The sequence below is a fragment of the Salvia miltiorrhiza genome, chromosome 8 (genome assembly GCF_028751815.1).
Source record: "Salvia miltiorrhiza cultivar Shanhuang (shh) chromosome 8, IMPLAD_Smil_shh, whole genome shotgun sequence".
Classification (NCBI taxonomy): Eukaryota; Viridiplantae; Streptophyta; class Magnoliopsida; order Lamiales; family Lamiaceae; genus Salvia; species Salvia miltiorrhiza.
The window spans coordinates 53,706,161-53,727,114 of NC_080394.1; the positions used below are offsets into that span (position 1 = coordinate 53,706,161).

Consider the following 20,954-nt stretch of genomic DNA (forward strand, 5'->3'; position numbering starts at 1 on the left):
GCTGACAAAGTGTAAGTTGGAGCCGATGAGTACGGGAGGCGGTTAAGTTGATGCCGGAGGTGAGTTGCTAAAATTATAATAAAAAAAAAAATTAAGGTGCAGATCCACCCCTGAAGTAGAAGGTGCAATTAAACCCAAACGTTAACGGACACTTAACGGCGTTAGGTCAGAGGGGGGAATTTGCACCCTTTTCTCTGAGTTCAGGGGTTTAGTTGCACACATAGTGAGTAAGATGGGTTATACGCTATAGGAGCTACTACTTCGGGGGCCAATCTGCACTTTTTCCCTAATTTTTATTTCTTTAACTTATAAATCAATAGATATTTATATATACAATTTTCCATTTTAGTAGAAGAAAGGAAGTCGATAGAAATTGAGCACTCGACTTCACTTTTTACATGGAAAATTTTCACTATTTTAATATCCCTCAAGAAAATATACTCCCTCCGTCTCACAAAAACATTAACTTTTTATTATTTTTTATCGTCTCACAAAACATGAATATTTTTATTTTTGTACATTACCCCATCACAATTTCTTTGCTTTTTCATCTTTTTCTTTTATAAAATGGGACCTATTTTTCACTCACAATACACTTTTATCAAATATTTTTTAAAAATTTGTACCATTCACAAATGTTCATGCTTTTATGAGACAAAGGGAATATATTTATAAAACACAACTTATTAGGTCTCAACATAAAAAAATATCTCAATATGTGTGTTTATGTTTGCTTAGTAATACTAATATAGAAAATGTCTTTGTTGTGCCCAAAAATATCGTAACAGGAAATAACAAGAACACGAGAAAGGTGTCGAAGCGTTGATGCTTTGTATTGATTTCAGCGTATGGCGTAGACAATGATCGTAGATGATTTTACACTACGATTTTACATGTATTTATAGGCAAATAACTAAGAATTCTAGTAAGAATATGACTCCTCTTAGATTTAGAATATGATTATGATTATTCATATTTATCCATATCTTCATGGTATTCTCCTTTTTTATCGGGTATTTAATAGTCTTTGGACTTGAGCGTTAAGCCTGCAAGGTTGTTCGGCCGCAAGGCTAAAATTGGAAAATCAGAGCTGCTAGACCGTGAACAACGTTATTATCGTTGGATTGACCTTAATCTCCCGATCTTCAAAGGATGTATATTTTTGTCCCCATCAGTCTTATTGAAGACTAAGATTTCGGATTTGAATTCTCTGTCGCCCGTTCTTTTAAAATAGATTTATTTATCCTAAAAATACTTTAATAATTTTGTATATTTTTAGATAACTCAATAAATTGAATGTGCTAGCCTTACCATAAATGATTCTTGAGAAGTTGCCGTTTAAATAGGTCTTGGGCTTCATAGGTTGGGCCCGTCGGCCCATTGGATTTAAACCCTTTCCTTTTCTGAAATTGGGCCATGATTCTTTTTAACATCTGTATATTCCAAATTTCAAATTAAATTTTATTGATTATCATTAGCATATTCTTCTATAACTAGTATTCCATTCGTGCGATGCACGACGAACATTAAAACTAAACAACATATATTTAAATAAATAAATATAAATATTAAATAAAATTAAAATATATAAATATAAAATATATTTTTAATATAAATAAACTAAAACAATCCACGCCTGTCAATTATTTAATAAAATTCTGAATTTAAAAATATAAATTTTCAACTTTGTATAAAGCGTAATGATAATTAAAGTTATTAAATAAATAAAAAAAATCAATAATAAAAATTAGCATTAGGCATTATTATCATCGAGTAGTATATACGTCATAATAGATAAATAAGTATTTTCATACACAAACATATGTATAAAATTGTAAAATTTTAACAAACAGATAAAATAAAATATTTAAACTTTTAATTTATTTCATAACTTAATCGTTTTAACTTCATTTTTCATTATTTTTTTACTACATTAAATTTAAAATGTGCATATTTTTTTTAAATAAAATAATGTGATAATGTTTAGAAAAGGATTAAAATATATAAAAAAAAATAGTGAAAAAATGGTGGGAGATGAGAGAAAAAAAAAAGAGAGGGAATAAATGGAGGGAAAAAGCCATTTTTTAATATTAAATTAAAGCTACTTTCATAATCTTTAATTTGATATGTATATTAAATATTTAACATTAATCAAATTATATTACAATTGAAACGAAAAAAGAGAAAAGGAAAAAAAAACATGCTGGATTGAGTGTGAATTGTGAAAAAATAGGTATTCTGGAGTATTAAAAGAATTATTTTAAAAAAATTACACTAAAAAGTATCCGTTAAAATTATCCTTTTGTATATTATATGAATATAGATATAAATTGATGTCATATATTTGCTATGAATAAAAGAAATTAAAATTGAAAATAAAATTAAAATAAAGCTAATTAAATAAAATCGAAAGATTAGAAAGATGTAGAAAATAAAATAAATCAAAACATAAAAGAAAAATGTGGAGCAGAAAGAAAAATGAGTGGAACACAATTTTTGCATACTTACTGAATAATAGGAAGCAGTTAAAAAAAACTGATTTTTAAAATTTGGTGGGAAAAATAAGCCGTTAAAGTGCCTTTTTATAGATTATATAGATTTGATCCTAAATATTTCAAAATTACTCAAGCCGATTATTGAGTTATTGAAATTTAGGGAGGTGATTAAAAAAAATGGGGAAAAATAAGAAATGTATAAGGTGAAGGTGATGAAACATTGAAATCACTTTATTTAGGTATGTGTGACTAATTAACTAAAAGAAAAAAGGTATATTATAGATTTTGTTGGAGCGTTAAGTGGAAGAAAATCACGAGTTATCTCTTACTTAGAAAAGCACAGATTTTTCACTTCATCATTAAACAAATCTTGAATAATAATTAATTCAATTAAAAAAAAAGGAACCTCTATAAAACTAGCCACAGTATCCCTTATAATTCTTTAATGTTTTTTTTTTTTTTAATAAAAAGAGACTATATTTGATAAATCGCACAAATAGCATTCAAAATTAAAATTTTTGAGGCTGTTGGAAAAAAAATAAAATTGTTGGATGTGATTAATGATGATCCTAAAAAAAAGGCAAGATGAGATATGTGCCTTTAGTTTTCCTAAAAACACACCTCAAAAATCTCCCCATCTTTTGAATATTTCGTCAACTTCTTTAACCAAAAAACAAGGATCATTTTGCATTATCTATTCATCTCTCTCTATTTCCCATTTGATCACTTCCATCTCCATTTTTCATATTTTGAAGTCCCTTTCTCTCGTTAGACAGAGACACAACATGGTATGTTTCTTGTTCATCTTCATCTTCACTTTCTACTCTTATTTGCATCCATATATATAGATCTTGATTCTTGAAATTACACATCATGTAAACTGTCAAATTAATATCTTTTTATCACATTTTGTATTGTGTTGTTGTGTTTCTATCATTTTGGTGTGTGTTTACATTTAGTGTTATGTTTCAAAGATAAATAGGACCATTTGATAGATCAAAATATTTGATCAAAATTTACAAAATTCAGACATATCATGATTCTTGAGATGACATATCATGTAAACTGTCAAATTAATAAGTTTTTATCACATTTTGTAGTTGTGTGGTTGTGTTTCTATCATTATGGTGTGTGTTTACATTTAGTGTTATGTTTCAAAGATAAATAAGATTATTTGATAGATCAAAAACTTACAAAATTCAGACATATAATGATTCTTGATTATTGAGATGACATATCATGTAAACTGTCAAATTAGTAACTTTTTATCACATTTTGTAGTTGTGTGGTTGTGTTTCTATCATTATGGTGTGTGTTTACATTTAGTGTTATGTTTCAAAGATAAACAAGATGATTTGATAGATCAAAATATTTTATCAAAACTTGCAAAATTCAGTGATGGCAAATCCATATGCATGAAATCTTGCACCACACACATCCTATGAAGAAGAGGTCTGATATCTTTTCAACATTCTAAGTCAGAGATGAAACTGTCACACCATTGTTGTGGTGCATTTGCAGGCGAACTCAGCCTCGGGAATTGCTGTGCACGACGAATGCAAGCTGACATTCTTGGAGCTAAAAGCCAGAAGAAACCACAGATACCTGACCTTCAAGATTGATGATGGCCTCCAACAAGTGGTGGTAGACAAGGTCGGAAGCCAGGGCGAATCCTACGAGGATTTCTGCAAGAGCTTGCCTTCTGACGACTGTCGCTATGCTGTCTTCGACTATGACTTCACAACAGATGAAAACTGCCACAAGAGCAAGATCTTCTTCATTGCATGGTTTGGTTTACTTACCATGTTTCTCTCTTTTTTTCCTACTTTATTTTTCAATGAAAAGAAAATATTTTCTTGAAATATTGTAGGTCACCAGATGTTGCAAAGGTGAGGACTAAGATGTTGTATGCAAGCTCCAAAGACAGGTTCAAGAGAGAGTTAGATGGGATTCAGGTTGAGTTGCAAGCAACTGATCCTAGTGAGATGAGCTGGGATATCCTCAAGGCCCGGGCTTATTGAAGACGCGTTGCACCAAGCATCCTCTGGCTCGCGTCTCATCGTCACTTCCTTATAAAATGTTCGAGTTTTAGGGCGGCTCTTTCGATTACATCTGAACAGGGCTTAGTTATTTAGTAGTATTTTGGAACTAGAGGGATAAAACCATCTGTCTGTTTTCTTTTCCATTTTTGGTTTATGTTTGTTGTGGTTTTCTTACAAGAGTGTTTATTAATGTATTAGCTGCATCTTTTCTGTGGCTAACCCCCTTTTTTATCTGATATAAACAATGATTTTCTACACTGAGTTTTACTTAGAACTTTTTTTAAAAAAAGTTTATGATCATCAAAATTCAAAAAGGGCCTTTTATTCCAAGTTTTGATTTTTCAGTTCCTTCAAAATCATATGCATATGAAAACCATGAAACATCTGTCATAAAAGAGTAACATTGATTTATACTAAAACATTACATAGAAAAGGAGTCTGAATTTTTTATATATATAATTTTCAAGTAGTTGTAATAGTCCTAAATCAAAATACTCTCCTCCTTCAGTTGCTGTGAGTTTCACTTCTTTCCCACAAGACAACCTGGTTTGTGAGATTCTCTTTTCTCTCAATGAAAGCGCGAACATCCTCTGGCTCGAACGAGGGAGGCAGATGGCACGGAGGTGAACCGGACGAGCTCTTGACCATGGAATGTAGTCTGTATCTCTTCTTCTGTCCTCTAACAGAGCACACCAACGCCTCTGAGCACGTCTCAACGGCCCCTTGAGGGACAGTCGGCTTGTACCTCAAAAGCTTTGCATACTCATTTAGTAGGTGGAAAGAGTAATCATAAACATAATCCATTTTAAGATTTTCTTGAACAAAGTTACTTCCTGCCCTTCCAATCTCCTGAGCCTGCTACCAACGACAACCATCAAGTTAGAAAAACATCGATAACTCCCAACTTTTTCCACATCTTTTCAATCACCTTGTCTGTGTATCTGTTGCCCCATTCAACTGCAAATTTGATTGACTCACACTTGCTGTTGGTGTTGATAGGCCAGTAATGGATCGAGGGCAGCAGACTCCTCGTGAAGAAATCGTAGAAACGAGGTTTTATGATCAAAGCCATGGAGTCACAAGCTAAGATATACTTCTGGCTAACAGACCAGCTAACTCCTTCAACATAAATCTTGTATCTGCCTTACATCAACTCCAAATTTACATCTAGAAAAAATATGTGATCTAAAATTTGCAAATGTATTATATTTATACCTGTAATTACACTGATTTGCCATATCAGAATTCTTGAAGCCTTGCCTCTTCTCTTCATTCCAGTCCTACAATTTTGAAAGCATGAGTTAAATAAACTACAAATACTATAAAATGCAAAAGAAGTTTTCCTCATACCATTTCAAAGATCCTAGCTTTCCAGTCATCTTGATCAGAGGCATTGCATTTTGCCAAGTCGCGACGTGCAGCTCCCACCCTCGTGTTCCCTTTCCAGTAAGCGTAAGGCTCTCTATCCCTCCACTCGACTCGTCTGTTGCCTTCTTGAATCTCCTGCTTCAGCACCTGCCATGGCTTGATATTCAGCTCTGGCCTGCAAAGTTGAGAAATGAAATGAAGTGAAATGAGATTAAATCATCTTTTTCTATTGATATTTGATGCTAAATTGAAGAAACAGAAAGATTTACCAACCCCAGAAGGACCAATCAGGAAAGACAATGTCATGGCTCAACTCATCTCCACAGTAGTGAAACAATGGAGGAGGGGGGGAAGCTTCTAGACCTCCATAGTCGCGTTTCTTGATCACGGGCCTATCCCCACACTCGAGCATTAGGTCCAAGTCCGGCAGCCTGCCCGGGTACAGCCTAAGGAGCTGCAAGATCCCCCATATGGTCACAACATCTCTGGTCTGAAAGACTTTCTTGTACCTCAATGTGTATAGTCTCCCATTCACTACAATGATCCTAATATGCGCGACATTCTTGGCCTCCTCGACCATCTCCATTGAGATCCCGGTTTCCTTCCATGGCCTTAGATCTTCATGGATCCACTTGAAGTAGTCTGGACATGCTTTAGCTGATGAGCTCTCTATGTTATCATTTTTTAAAGGTGATGATATGTTTGAGCAGTTGAGAGAGCAATCAAATTCTTCTGAATATATGTAGGATGAATCTTGGACATGAAATTTCTTCAGCAGTGATCCTCTGATTATTGACTGCAAAAAAGGGCCAAAACCAAAGTGTGATTGATGATCATCATCATATTACACTACTGCACATGAAAAAAAAAAGAGCTTACAACATCAAGCCATTGAGTGATCAAGCCAATGATGATGAGGATTGCAAGAAAGAATACAGTAGTGGATTGAGCCCTCCTAGGCTGTTGTTGCCTGTCTATCATATTCTTGATGATCTTGACAAAAATTGTTTGTTTTGATCAATGTTTGATCTAAAACCAGCATCAGATTAGATGTGTTTGTGTGCAATAGTTGTTAAGAGTGTTTTAGCAGAGTGTTTGACTTGTTCCTGATCACCTAAAACACACAGTTAGTGATAATCATTGCCTAATCACAAGAAGTGGTTGTTGTTTAGTGTTTTACCAATTCTAATTAAAGTTGTGGCTGTGGTTGTTAGAGTTTATTCAATTTCTTTTTAAAAAAGTATATATTCCATATTTCTATTGTAGATTTGTTTGATGAATAAAATGCAAGAGTTAATTCAAACACAACACTTAGTTCACCTGGTGCATTCTATGAGATTGATTAGGATATTTGATTTCAAACACACCATTTGTTTCCAGATCTATTATAAAATATTATATATATATATATAAGTAAATTAATTTAATTACGCAAAGTATTAAAATTAGACACATCTAATTTGACTACCTCATTTTCATATATACCCACACGTATATATTATAATTAAAATGTAATATAATAAGATGTGTGCTAGTTTTATATTTAAATCGATTGCCTTTAAAATAAAGAAATATGTGAATATCTACATAAACTAAATAAATAATTAAGTTAATCATTATTAATAATGATATTGATGAAGTTTTTTGGTAGGAATTTTTTGGGTAATTGGTTTAGCTTATATATATATATACATTATACAGCGAAATTTTGAAATAGGCAAAATGAATTATAAAATACAATTTATGGCTACTAATTGAAAAAACATAAAATTTTGTCATTTTTAACGATTTCGAACGTTTTTATCCTTAATTAGGCGGACCGGGTAAAATTAGGCACGCGGATCGTGTGCCGGGTTGGATTAGGCACTTATGGCACTAATAGCTATTAGTGCCATAAGTGCCAAGATTTTACTTGGTCCTTTTGACACTTATAGCACTAATAGTGCCATAAGTACCAAGTAAAATGGTCCTTTTGACACTTATGGCATTAATAGTGTCATAAGTGCCAATGAAAATTCAGAATAAAATTAAGTAAAATTGTCCTCTTGGCACTTATGGCACTATTAGTGCTATAAGTGTCATACGTGCAACACAAATACATAAACAATAGCAATAGAATCAAGAAATCATGATGTGAAGAAGATGAAGCACATGAAACAAACAACCAAACAAAAAACCCTAAATGAAACATCTAAACCCTACGTGAAAGTGTTTAAAATAGTCTTTTTGGCACTTATGACACTATTAGTGCCAACGAAAATCCAAAATAAAACCAAGTCACTATTAGTGCCATAAGTGTCATACGTGCAGCGGGCGCTGGCTTTTCCCCGCGAGCGCGCAACTCACCCATAAGCTTCCAGCGGCCACGCTATTCACCCACGAGCACCCTGCGAGAGCTCAAAGTCCCCAGCGGCCGAGCCATTCAGCGCCCGCACGTTTTTCTCCACCACGACCGCTGGGACCCAGGTGTCCGGCAAGTAAAAAGGGTATATTAGGTATACTGCCTAATTAATGGCCAGAATTTGATGTTTTAAGATTAGGGGCTAAAAATTGATTTTCATTCCTCATTATGGCCATCCAGGTGGATTGTTTCTACATTATATATAGATTAGTAAGGATTCAAATTCATGATCTTTAGTTCTCTACATAAAGCTTCAATATCAACCACAATTGGTATTACAGTTGCAATATGCAATTTTGATATCATTTTCAGCAACATCAATGTCAAGAATCACATTATGAAGTCTGAATCATGACACCCTCATTTACAAAAACGCTCAAAACTATGATGTTATTCAACAACTTTAGAAAGAAAAAAAAGTAAATTTAACAAAGGGCAGCAGCTGCTACATTTTTAAAGATTGCTTCTTCTTATTCTGGCTGTCCCAATACTGATTCTCCCACGCCTCCACTTGCTTAGTCCTCTTGATCTTCCCATCGTTGAAGGCTCGGATTTCCTGAGGCTCGTAGGGCGGCTGCAATGTGCACGGATCCATCTCACTCGGCCCTTTCTCCATGGATTCCTCCATGAACTCCCTCCAAATGCCTCGAGCAGAGCAGGCCACGGACTCCGGGCAGAGCTCCACTGCACGTGCAGGAACGGAGGGCGTGTACTTCATCAGCTTCCCGTACTCGTTGAGAAGGTGGAACATGTAGTCGTAGACGTACTCCATCTTCAGATCCTCGTGGATGAACCGACTCCCGGCTTCACCAATGGACTTGGCCTAACAATCAAGAATATTTAGGACTTGATGACACACACTGCAAGAAGGAAATTAATGTGGTCTACTTGTACCTTTCCTGTGTGATGGTTCCCCCAATCGACTGCGAATTTGAGAGACTTGCATTTGTCGTCGTCCCTCACGGGCCAGTAATGGTGCTGAGGGACCATGCCTCTAATGAAGAAATCATACCAACGCAGCGTCATGAGCAGGACCGGGGAGTCGCAGGCGAAGATATACTTCTCGCTCACTGACCACGCCCATCCTTCTATGTAGATCTTGTACCTGGTTGATTCTTGAATTAGCTCATTGCAAGAAGGAAAAACAAGATCCAATTATGGCAAAATTTGTAACTCATTGATTCTTGAATAAGCTAAGCTCATTGCAAGAAGGAAAAACAAGATCCATTTATGGCCAAATTTTTAACTGATTGATTCTTGAATAAGCTAAGCTCATTGCAGAAAGGAAAAGCAAGATTCAATGGCAAAATTTGTAACTGATTGATTCTTGAATAAGCTCATTGCAAGAAGGAAAAGCAAGATCCATGTATAGCAAAATTTGTAACTGATTGATTCTTGAATAAGCTAAGCTCATTGCAGAAAGGAAAAGCAAGATTCATTTATGCCAAAACTTGTAACTGATTGATTCTTGAATAAGCTCATTGCAGAAAGGAAAAGCAAGATTCATTTATTGGCAAAATTTGTAACCTGTGGGTGCACTGGTTTCCAAGATTTGATTGTTTGTAGCCTTGATGGGACTCTCTAATCCAGTCCTGAAATGCAAGGAAGAATTAAGAGTAGGTGTAGAGAAAAAAGTTGGATTGCATTTGATGAGGTATGAATGAGGAAGAAATACCTGAACATAAAGGCGAGTGTTCCAATCAGTCTGAGGAGTTGCATTGCATTTCATGAGGTCAGCCCTCCATGGGCAAACACTGGGGTTTCCCTTCCAATATGCATAGGGCTCTCTATCCTCCCATTTTATCTTCTTGTTTCCTTCTTTTATTTCCTTCAACACACTTCTCCATGGCTTTATATTCGTCTCCGCCCTACACAATTTACGAGACATTTACTTTGAGAAATAGAGTAGATTGATAAAGTAGATGATTGAGTATTTAGATGGTGTTCGGATTGATATTACTCCCTCCGTCCACGAAATGAGTACCCATATTTCCTTTTTCGTCCGTCCACGAAATGAGTACCCATTTCCCTTTTTGGCAAGTGTACCCCACAAAACTCTTTAATTAATACACTAAAAAAGGTGGGACCCTTATTCTATTCACACTACACTCAATACATTTCTTAAAACTCGTGCCGTCCACAAATGAGTACTCATTTCGTGGACGGAGGGAGTATTAGATAACTTTAGTCTTCTAACACCCTCGGTCCTATTACAAATGTCTCATTTTCTATAATGGGATGTCTCATTCCATTTTTGGCAATATATTCTCTCTCTATACCTAATATTTAAATAAGGGTTAATTTGTTTTAAATACATAAACTTTATACAATTTTTGGGTTTTCCCAAAATAAATAAAAGTTTGTTTTAAATACATGAACTTTCATAATTTTTGGATTTTCCCATAAAAGTCAATTCGGACAAAATTGAATCTAGCGTGACGATGAATTTTGCTGACGTAGAAGATATATACGATGTTATATACTATAAAACTTGGATATTTTAATTATTTTGAAATAAATTGTACCAAATTAAACCTTTAAGATATTACACAACAACAAAAATCGATTCTAAGACAGATTCAATTTTATCTGAATTGACTTTCGTGGGAAATTCCAAAATGTGTGAAAGTTTGTGTATTTAGAACACATTTTTATTTGTTTTGGGAAAAACCAAAAAAAGCGTAAAGTTTGTGGATTTAAAACAAATTAACCCTTTAAATAATTTTCACCAATTCACTTTATCTATTTTTCACATATTTCTTAATCTTCGTGCCAATAAGTAATGAGACATTTGTAATGGGACGGAGGGAGTATTTGGTTAGATGGACTCAGCCTATTACTTAATCTCGAGACAACACCACGTAGAATTAGTTATGGCTTATGAGTCTTATACCCTCATCAAAATTTATCTGGGATAATCTTGAGCCCACTTAATTTGAATAATCTCAAACTAATATTATCACGAATAACCAAACACACCCTTAAAAAATATGACGATCAAACAAGTTCAAAATAAACACCTCTTACACCAATGCTCCCCTTATTATCTATTACCATCTTCATAAAATACCATGTTGTTTAGCCTTACCTTAATTCTCTTCATATTTTCATTTTATGAAAGGGTTAGTTGTGCATAAATTATTGAATTTTCATCCAATTCTAATTTTGCATACAAACTTTAAAATTTGACATGTTAATTGTTAATCATTTACTTAGTCTGATTTTGTTACCAATCAAGATTTCAGACGACCTTTCTGCTAACATGATGGTTAGTCAAATTATTAACTTATTTTATGTCAATCGATTGTCACGCGAGAAGGACTATGCCAGGTCGATCATTTGGCTAGCAATTATCAGTAGAAAATTTGGCCGGAATCTTGATTGGTAGCAATATCAGATTAAATCAATAATTTGATAATTATCACATCAAACTTTAATTAGAATTTGACGAAAGTTTGGCTTAAATCCTGATTGGTAGTCAAATTTCAAAAGGTATATACAAAATTAGAATTAGATGGAAATTCAGTAATTAACTCTTTTATCAATATACTGATATTCCAAACATAAGAGTAAACTCAAGCTCACTGCATTTTAATTTTTTTTAATTATTATAATTCCTAATCATATTCTAGTAGAATTTTTTCCTTTTATTTTATGCATCAAACTATTTGCATTTTCGCGCCTCTTTTTTATTTTTTCCGTTTTATCTTTCAAAATAAACCAACAAACAAAGAAGAAGAAACATTACCAGCCCCAAAACGACCAGTCAGGGAAGACGATATCCAAGCTGCGCCAATCCGAGCAGTAGCGGAACAGCGGCGGCGGCGCGGAGTCCGGCAGCCGGAAGCGATTCGCCTCCACGACGGGGCGGTCGTCGCAGTCGAACATCAGCTCGAGATCCGGCAATCTCCCCGGGTACGTCCGGATCAGCTGCGCGATCCCCCACACCGTGAACAGAGCCCGCGTCTGGATCGACTGCCGGAAATTCTCCACGTAGACCTTCCCGTCGAGGATGGTGAGGCGGAAATGCGCCGTCGCGCGCGCTTTCTCCACCATCTCCTTCGTCACTCCGGTCCGTTTCCAGTGCCGGAGGTCCTCGTGGATCCATCGGAAATATTCCGGGCAGGTCGCCGCCGGATTTGCCGACGGCTCGCGCCTGACCGGGATCGGGTAGTTTCTCGGGCAGGACTTGGTGTGGTTCCACGTGGCACAGTCGAGGGTATATTCGAATTTTCCAGTGCTGATTATAGAAGTCCTTAGGTAAGAGTTTCTCACATAGTTTCCCTTCCAGATTTAGTTTTAATTGGTTAGTGAAATCAATAACAGCATTTCTCAATACAAAGCTTTTTTAGGATTAATTGTAGTATATAATAATACCAACTTTTTTTTTAGAACAATAATACCAACTTTTTATTCATTTATTTGTTCACACCACAACTTTTAAATTTATTGTTAAAATAATAAAATTTGTAAAACACAGAAATTACAAAGATTAATTTATTTTTTTGGTAACAAAATTTAAAGGTTGTATCTTAATTTACGAAATAAACAAAAGTGATATTATTATACTAGTTTACAAGTACCAATACAAGATAGTGGTACCACAGATTCAATATATCACACTGAATGTCCCACTTTATATTTCATTTTCAATTATATTTATTTTCTTATATATTTTGTCTTCAATTTTAATTTTGTATACTTTAATTAATTTTATGATTATTAATTATGGTTCATTCCATTTAATTAGGATCGTAACTAAGTATAGACACAAGTCAAGCCATTGCATGAAGCCCCAAATTTTGAGAGGCCTATTTTTTTAATGTGCACATATATATATATATATGGGAGAGCTAAAATAAAAACACTTTTTAAAGTATAAAATATAAATAATTTCCAGCCCTTAGATCATAAAGATTTACGATTAATTCGTAACCCTGTTAGATGAATTTCGTGGTCTTGAGTTCGAATCTCAAAGGTATCAAAAATTTAATTTTCATAATTCGTAATCATGTTGAATGAATTCATACGTGTTCTACATAAAATTCATACATTAAAAAACATTTTTATTTTTATTTTAAGAAGTGTTTTTACAGTAGCCATTCCCCATTAATCTCATATGGCTTTCATCGTACTACTACGGATCAAGCTAAAGAAATGGAAAATGAATTAAATAAAAATAATAAACTTTTGCCTCTAAGACTTAATGCATTTGTTTAAAAATAAGAAACCTTGTTTGTTTTGGAGCGATTACTTTGATACGATATATCAATATTTTATTATTTTTCTTACAATTCATAAAAATTGGTGATTTTTTTTGTTTTGTTAAATATCAAATATTATATTGATATTGTCAAAAAAATATTACTCCCTCCGTCCCACGAATCTTGATACGTTTGGTTTCGGTACGAGAATTAAAGAGTTGTAGATTAGTGTTTTAAATGTGTAGGTAATAAAGTATAAAAGCGATAAAATAGGAGACTGGAGGTGATAAAGTAGGAGAGAGAATGTAATAAAGTAATAAAGTATAAGAGAGAAAGATAATTAAATACTCTTATTCTTTAGCTAATTGTTATTACTATATTTAGAAACGTGTCAAGATTAGTAGGACGACCCAAAAAAAATATATATATATCAAGATTCGTGGGACGAATGGAGTACATTATAGAGGACTATTTTAAAATTCTCGATTGGGACCTGTAGACATAAGTACAACCTTGCATCTAATTAAGGTATATAATTATTTTTTATCATTTAATTTTATTTTTATTAACTAATAATAGGTTGATGAATTCAAAATTATGATATAGTATAATTTTAAAATTTTAATTTTTTTAAAAAATAATAAATTCATAGTATAATTTTAAAAATTTAATTCTTTAAAAAAAAAATTCATAGTATAATTTAAATTCATATATAGTGTTAGTAATAAATTTTATTTTTATAAAAAAAATTATTAAAATAATAAATATATAAATGGAACATATGCATCAGTGTATCTCATCCCGGTACAATTATGCATAAATAACAAATAAAAATAAAAATATATATAGAGAGCGAGCGGCTTTCAAAATTTATACCTAATTCAAAGGACAGAAAATCTCTCGTAAAAGTTATTTAGGAAATCTACCCAACCGTAATTAGTTAAACTCGAAGATTTCATTAGTTATCACTGGTCAACAGTGTGGATTAGTTCATGCAGGCTGCCAAATTTAGAGGCTAGTTATGAGTTAGGTAGTAACCATTAATAAATGTTGACTAATTTCATGTTATTTTCAGTGTACACGCACAACATCCTCGAATTAATACTTGAAATATATATTTCTCGAAATCCTGGTCTCGAAATTAAATGTAAATTTAATGAAGGGAGTGTGTTGATTTGCCCTAGATGAGCAAGTCACCAATATTTCAACATGGGAGCGAGTAATTTAATCTATCCCACTAATTAAAATAGCAAATCCTTTTTTCAATGTCGAAATTGTTCACTTAATTTAAGTCCACTAATTCTCTGAGGCTAACAAATTTTAGTATGCGAAGAAAATACTCATACAGAGAGAGAACAACAGATTGATGATGCAAGACGAATTGATTCCATTGAGATAAATTCTTTTTTCCATATTTTGTATGAGGGGAAGAAATAATTCATGTTGGCTTATTAGGATGAAATAACAATAATGATTCATCTTTTCCCCAGAAACCCCAAAATGAATCCTAAAACAACACATACTTTGAAATTTTTGAATCAAGCACAAAATAATTAACTAAAGGTTCATGCATTGATGAGAAGTTTCTAGAACACTTACGAGATCGACCTGGCCGGTGAAAACGAGCACGGCAACGACGAGGAGGAAGAAGAAGAACAGGAGGAGTGCATACGATGAACAAACTGCGTTGTTGAACGATCTCCACGAGGGCGACCTCACAGAATGTCTCTTGAAAGCAGGCCTTAGCCAAAATACCTTCATCAACTTCTCCTCATGCCCCTTCATGTTTTCCCTCACTTCTGCCAACACACCTTGTGATTACTGCTTATACATGTAAACAAAACTAATCCATCAAGATTCTTGAATAGTGTTTGTATGTGGAGAGAGAGAGTTGTGAGGGGGAGAGAAAGAGGTTTCTGCTCTAAATTCTAAAACAGAGGAATATGAATAATTCTTTGCAAAAAGAAGACTTGATTTTGTAGAATTATTATCTATGGGTTGAAAATTGATAAATAGGATAGTAATGAGAAAGTAAATGTGTTTCCTCTCTCTAGAGGGCTATTCACGTTGATCTCCCATTGGTTGATGGTGGACGTCAATTGACTCTCCTTATATCATGGCTTGTACATAGGCCGAGGAAAGAAAAATGGGTTATTTGTTAAGAAGGGGATATTATAATAATGAATCTAGCTTTAGAATAGTAATAAATTGTAAATGACCTTTGGTATTATAATTACTAGATATTTTTCCTATTAAACAAATTGTAGTCTATCACCCTACAACAAATGAAGATATCAGCTACTAATAACTACAAATAAACATGAAGGGTTTCTTTTAATAGTTTAGTTCATAATTAAAGATAAAATATCAAGAAACACTATATTTATAAATAGGTCAAACTAAAAAATGACCCTAACAGTCAACGGTTGTTTATATAACAAGCAAACTTCACAAGATTTAAGTTCAATTACTTACAATATACTCTGTGCAAGAAAAGGAATTTACAGCACCATAAAATTGAGCAGAGTAAAATTTGGAACTAGGAGTTTCTCGTGAAGGATCATAATTTTCTTAGCAGCTTGGGTAGCATGAAGAGGCAATAAAGTGGAAGTGAAGCAAGTGAAAAGTGTGACACTGAGAATTAAACATGTGATTAAGCCCACAATTACTGGGGTTGACTACAATTGCTTCATCTCAAAACATATGAAAACTCATGCTGTAGAAAGCAAGCAAGAAGAATGGATTAGATTACCTGGAAACGTGACACCAACACATGATGGCCATTTCCTCACTGATTTTCTGTCGACGAACTACTGAGCAGAGAGAAAGTATAAAAAAGATGAGTAGTGCAACGTAAGTTTGAATATACATTAATTTAGGCGCATGCATGTATGTATATAATCAGAGAAAGGAATGTTTAGCTGAAAACAAACAACTAGTAAGGTAAGGGCAAATACATATAGTAAGAATATGGAGCATGCTCCAAGCAAAAACAGTGAGAAAGCCATAATTTCTCAGCATAAACTCCAACTAACATTTGATCTTTTCTGAAATGAAACACAGCATGTCAGAAAAAACTACTTGCACATAAGAATGCCGAACCTCAAGCCAAATGTGAATACCATTTATTGGTGAAAGTGAAACGAAGCACGGAAGTAAGGAAATCCTTTTCCTTGACCATAGCATACTGCATAGCCACTTAGTTTCAGAACAAGTTTTAAACTTTTAATAAAACACATATTACCATAGAAAATTTACACGGAAGAGGGAAATAGGTTGCAGTTGCAAAATGGGTTGACGGAACATTAATATAATAAAAACAATATTGTCATTGTCACTAACAGTAAACAACGACCATGCATCAGTTGCAACACCGTGCTCCTTGTTATAACGCCCTAGCAAGAGAAGGACTCAAAATTTTGGGGTTTCACAATCCAGTTTCTAAAATGTGGGCTAGCTTTTAGGGCCGTTGATGCTGAACTATATTCTTCAGCACAGTCCTGCAATAGAGAAACCATGTGCTTCAGTCATCTCCTCAATCTCAATAGATTCAAGAAGACACATTTTAAAAAGAATACTTATATTACAGGTCTCAACTGCTAGAAAATGCTTCATATTTCATTAGATCTTGAAAACTACACCCAAAGTTGCGCATATACTATGTGGTTGGATCTATATAATATGATGCAATTGGTTGCCTAGTGTAGGGAACTTTACAAAGACATGCTGAGAACTGACGACGTGTGCACTAATGTACCTTGAGTTCTCGATAAGTGAGTTCCCTGGTGCGGCACTGTGATGGGTTATCTTGCTTGAGTGATACAAAAAGCTCCAACAATCGCTTCCTAAGAACAAAGGATTAGGTAAAGATAAAAATAGCTTTATTCAATTAGTTCAAAGATTAATTACGAAGGCCACTTAAAAGTTCTTCTAGTAATTTGCTGTTTTAGAAGAAACACAAGTCCTGCAGTCTAACAGCGGTTCAGTATGGCCAAGCAATCCCATGTTTGCAGAATTCATTTTGAAATATCTATTAGTGTTTAAGTATGGTGGCAGGTTGTTTAAAAGTTCATGCAGCACATATAGTGGTATCCTTGGTGGAAGAAGTTGCTGTAAACTGCCCATATATGAGATTCACATTGCCCCAAGTTCATTAAGAATATTGACTACATGGTTTGTTGTCCTATTTAATCCGGAAAACAAAAACTGCAGAGTAAGTAGCAAAACAAATGAGAAATTCTACAATTACAATACTTAAGTGACAAAGGAAGCCAAACCAATAATTTCTTACACACTATTTAACAAGTCATCCTTATTTTCAATACAAAGGGTCAAGTGTGCTAAACTTTTGTTGGTAACCTCTTTAACAATTCTTACTTGCATAAAGATGCCTGTGTAGATGGAAACATTGCACCTTTCGCAGAGGTTCCCTGCTTTCTGCCAGTTGTTCCAAGAATGACTTCATGCAAGCCAGATCTATTCCAGCATATTGAATACCTTCAATCAAGGAGAATCCAATTTCAGAGATCAGACATAGCAAGAGTAAAGATAGTTCCTAATATCAGATTCATTATTTTTAAAAAGCCCAACAACATTTGCGCAAAAAAAGAAAGCCCACCCGCAGGTTAAGGTTTCAAGAGCAGTCTCACAATGTTGAAATTCCTTGGGTGGCACTGGAGCTACATGAAAGTGTGGCTGTAAGATACGAATAAAATAAAGTTTTGAGTTGTATCCAACACTCATATGGCCAAAAGGAGAAATAATGCAATGACCTTATTCACTTTAAAAGGTTCTGTCAGTGTGTTTGACAATGGAATGATCCTCTCATATAAAGATCTTCTTAGATTGTCTGCAACAATATTTGCAGAGTCGAATTGCGACTGCCCCACAGTTATAGAGGAAATATAAATTGGTTCCAAGAAGCAGGTAAGTAGAGCTCCTGCATAGAAAGAAAGATTTCAACCAGACAATCGCAATAAATTATTTTCACACAATTAGCAAGACTGCTTCCAATTTTGAAAAATGTATCTTAACATCGTATGGCATATAAAACTACCAACTGACAACTCCATTTCCTAACCAGACTAGCAGAAAAAATATACTCCCTCCGTCCGCCAAGATTATGTAAAAATTACTATATTTGGCGTCCGCCAAGATTATGTCACTTTCCTTTTATGGCAATGGTCCCACCATCCTCTTTAATATTTTATCCTTACTAACACTCTTTATTTACAAAAAACCCACTCAAAATTCAATCTCAACCACACATCTCATAAAGTGGTGGGACCCTTTCTCCACTACATCAAAATCATCACCAATTTTATTAAATCTCGTGCCCAAGCAATTTTACATAATTTTGGCGGACGGAGGGAGTACTATATATATAACTCTGAACAGAGGCACTAAACAACGGACAATTTGCCTAGTTGTTGATTTAGTACCATGAATTTTTGAGGCAATTCATGAATAACCATATTTGACAACTATCAGGCTTTACTCGTATGAGGAAAACTCATATAGGGGACTTGCTATTTAATTTCTAGCTCTTACTAACCAATAGTTAGAGATTAAACCAATGGCAAAAATTCTTTATTCTTTTTACAGGTTTAGCTAGTTGCCAGGAAGGATCTATGATGCATCACACAAACAGCAAGCCAACATACAGGTGGCCTCTGCAAACCTAACAAATTCATCATAAGACAAGCAAAAACCTTGAACTCCCACAACATTCCAGCGAGCAATCTTGTCAGAGCAGCTTACAGACAAAGTCGTATCTCCTCGACCAGGCTTCCTGTGAACTGTACCAGGTACTTGAAAGGAAGCACCTGAAGACAAATCTTTGGGATTACACTCCAATGATCCAAGTCATGTGCCTCAAAAGAAGAAAACAAGGACCAGAATGTAAATGTGTGTGGCCAATCATTCTAGAAAACACATAAAACTAGCAGCCACAGCCATACCACCCAACCCAACCACCAGCACCAAAAAACCAAAATTACCATTCTGTAGAGAAACTTGCAAAGGGAGACATTCGTTATTCGGCTTCACCGGAGAATTACTACTTAGAGAAGTGAACATCTGAGAATTGAGTGATGCGTCGCCACCTGTTGCAAAAGAATGGATCGTATATCAAGTCCATTAATCATTTTTGACAAAATGCATACACCTAAGCACCTAATACCTACATGGTAATTGTGATACATACAGATGCAATTGCCAGCCAGGTCTCAATTCAAATTTTGCGCGCTCGGGTTTATCCGACCTCAGCTGGAAAACTGCGTCAATCATGTCATCATTCGGCAAAACGGCGCTCCCATTTTCATGGCTAAGCTTCCTATACTTTTTGGCCACGCAATCAATCTCTGTATAGAAATATCTAGGAAATAGAAGAGGATTTATTAGGTTTGAGTCAATAATCAAGATTGCAATCATATTAGAAACTGAAAATCCGAACCGAAGAAGAGATCGCCTGGCGATTACTTCAGCATGCGAATCGTTCACGACATCGCCGCGCGAACTCCACCGCGATCTCCCCATACACTTCGTCCCCGTACCCAGCGCCACCACTCGCAATTCTTCACACACAATACATACAAAAGAGAAACACCAGCCACTTATAACAATAACAAACGAGCAATATCCAGAGTCATTATCAACAAATTAAATTCGGAAATCATCAATTTACTGCGGAAAATTCTGAATTCACTAACCTTGCGAAGGATTAGAGAGGATAAAAGCGGCTAAAACGGTGACTTCGCGGCCTTGAGGCTTCCCTTTCTTGGGGAGAGAATCGTACATCGAATTCACTGCTTCTGAAACCTTCTCTGCCCATGGCTTCTCCGCGGTGTTCTCCGGCGTTGACGTCATCGTCGCCGGTGTCGAGTTTCTGAGCGGGAATGCCAAATTTCATACGACGCCGTTTTGGGTTTGCTTTTTAACCGCTAAATAAAGGCGGGCTTTAAATGGGCTCGAAAATTGATCCAATGATAATAATTACACCAAACTAGGCCCAAATAGCTTTTCCAAGGCCCAATATAAACTAAAACATTTGAATATATTTTTTCTCCATGTCTACTAATTGATTTTTTTTCTTTTCTACAACACAATCATTCAAATTATATTTTTTTGGTTGAATTCCTAGTATATTTGGCTATCATAGTGGGAATCAAAGTCTCACATTTGACAAATTTAGATGATTATAGCAAGTGCTATATTTTGAAGGTGCATTTTTTATTTTCATGGAAACGGTTTGGAAAATATATATTTTCACAATTGTTTCACTATTCTCACATGTTTTATATAATCTAATTTCGTTTCATTTGTCTTCTGAATGTAGCTATTTTTGGGTCACGTCTCTTTATGTTTTTGTTCGATCTATTTTCTGTTTCTCCTTGTTGTTTCTGCTAGGTGTTGTCGCTTTTGGACAGCGTATTGTATGTGACAT

General features: G+C 34.6%; 4 protein-coding genes across 6 annotated transcripts; 1 reads left to right on the forward strand and 3 right to left on the reverse strand.

The window, feature by feature from the left end:
• The first annotated feature begins 3,124 nt into the window (after positions 1-3,124).
• LOC130999130 (actin-depolymerizing factor 6-like) lies at positions 3,125-4,794 on the forward strand. The gene is made up of 3 exons (XM_057924628.1): positions 3,125-3,283; positions 4,017-4,282; positions 4,366-4,794. Exons 1-3 carry the CDS (start codon positions 3,281-3,283, stop codon positions 4,514-4,516), a joined length of 420 nt encoding a protein of 139 aa, XP_057780611.1. The 5' UTR covers positions 3,125-3,280; the 3' UTR covers positions 4,517-4,794.
• Positions 4,795-4,922: 128 nt separating this feature from the next.
• On the reverse strand, positions 4,923-7,059 carry LOC130999127 (uncharacterized). The gene is made up of 6 exons (XM_057924625.1): positions 6,785-7,059; positions 6,175-6,701; positions 5,888-6,080; positions 5,753-5,817; positions 5,466-5,676; positions 4,923-5,392 (listed from the first exon to the last, which is right to left on the reverse strand). Exons 1-6 carry the CDS (start codon positions 6,884-6,886, stop codon positions 5,042-5,044), a joined length of 1,449 nt encoding a protein of 482 aa, XP_057780608.1. The 5' UTR covers positions 6,887-7,059; the 3' UTR covers positions 4,923-5,041.
• A 1,522-nt stretch (positions 7,060-8,581) lies between these two features.
• Positions 8,582-16,920, reverse strand: LOC130999126 (uncharacterized). 2 transcript variants are annotated; one of them, XM_057924623.1, is made up of 8 exons: positions 16,853-16,920; positions 16,263-16,323; positions 15,110-15,331; positions 12,055-12,590; positions 9,982-10,174; positions 9,834-9,898; positions 9,201-9,411; positions 8,582-9,129 (listed from the first exon to the last, which is right to left on the reverse strand). In XM_057924623.1, the coding sequence occupies exons 3-8, from the start codon at positions 15,293-15,295 to the stop codon at positions 8,752-8,754; spliced, it is 1,569 nt and encodes a 522-aa protein (XP_057780606.1). In that variant the 5' UTR covers positions 15,296-15,331; positions 16,263-16,323; positions 16,853-16,920; the 3' UTR covers positions 8,582-8,751. The 2 variants fall into 2 exon arrangements, with proteins under 2 accessions (XP_057780606.1, XP_057780607.1); XM_057924624.1 differs by having other exon boundaries at positions 15,110-15,309; positions 16,853-16,867.
• On the reverse strand, positions 16,714-20,440 carry LOC130999128 (tRNA-specific adenosine deaminase TAD1-like). 2 transcript variants are annotated; one of them, XM_057924626.1, is made up of 10 exons: positions 20,221-20,440; positions 19,965-20,085; positions 19,696-19,886; positions 19,510-19,614; positions 19,222-19,335; positions 18,283-18,449; positions 18,129-18,205; positions 17,888-18,007; positions 17,268-17,355; positions 16,714-17,010 (listed from the first exon to the last, which is right to left on the reverse strand). In XM_057924626.1, the coding sequence occupies exons 1-10, from the start codon at positions 20,375-20,377 to the stop codon at positions 16,906-16,908; spliced, it is 1,245 nt and encodes a 414-aa protein (XP_057780609.1). In that variant the 5' UTR covers positions 20,378-20,440; the 3' UTR covers positions 16,714-16,905. The 2 variants fall into 2 exon arrangements, with proteins under 2 accessions (XP_057780609.1, XP_057780610.1); XM_057924627.1 differs by having other exon boundaries at positions 19,965-20,123; positions 20,221-20,363.
• Positions 20,441-20,954: the final 514 nt, after the last annotated feature.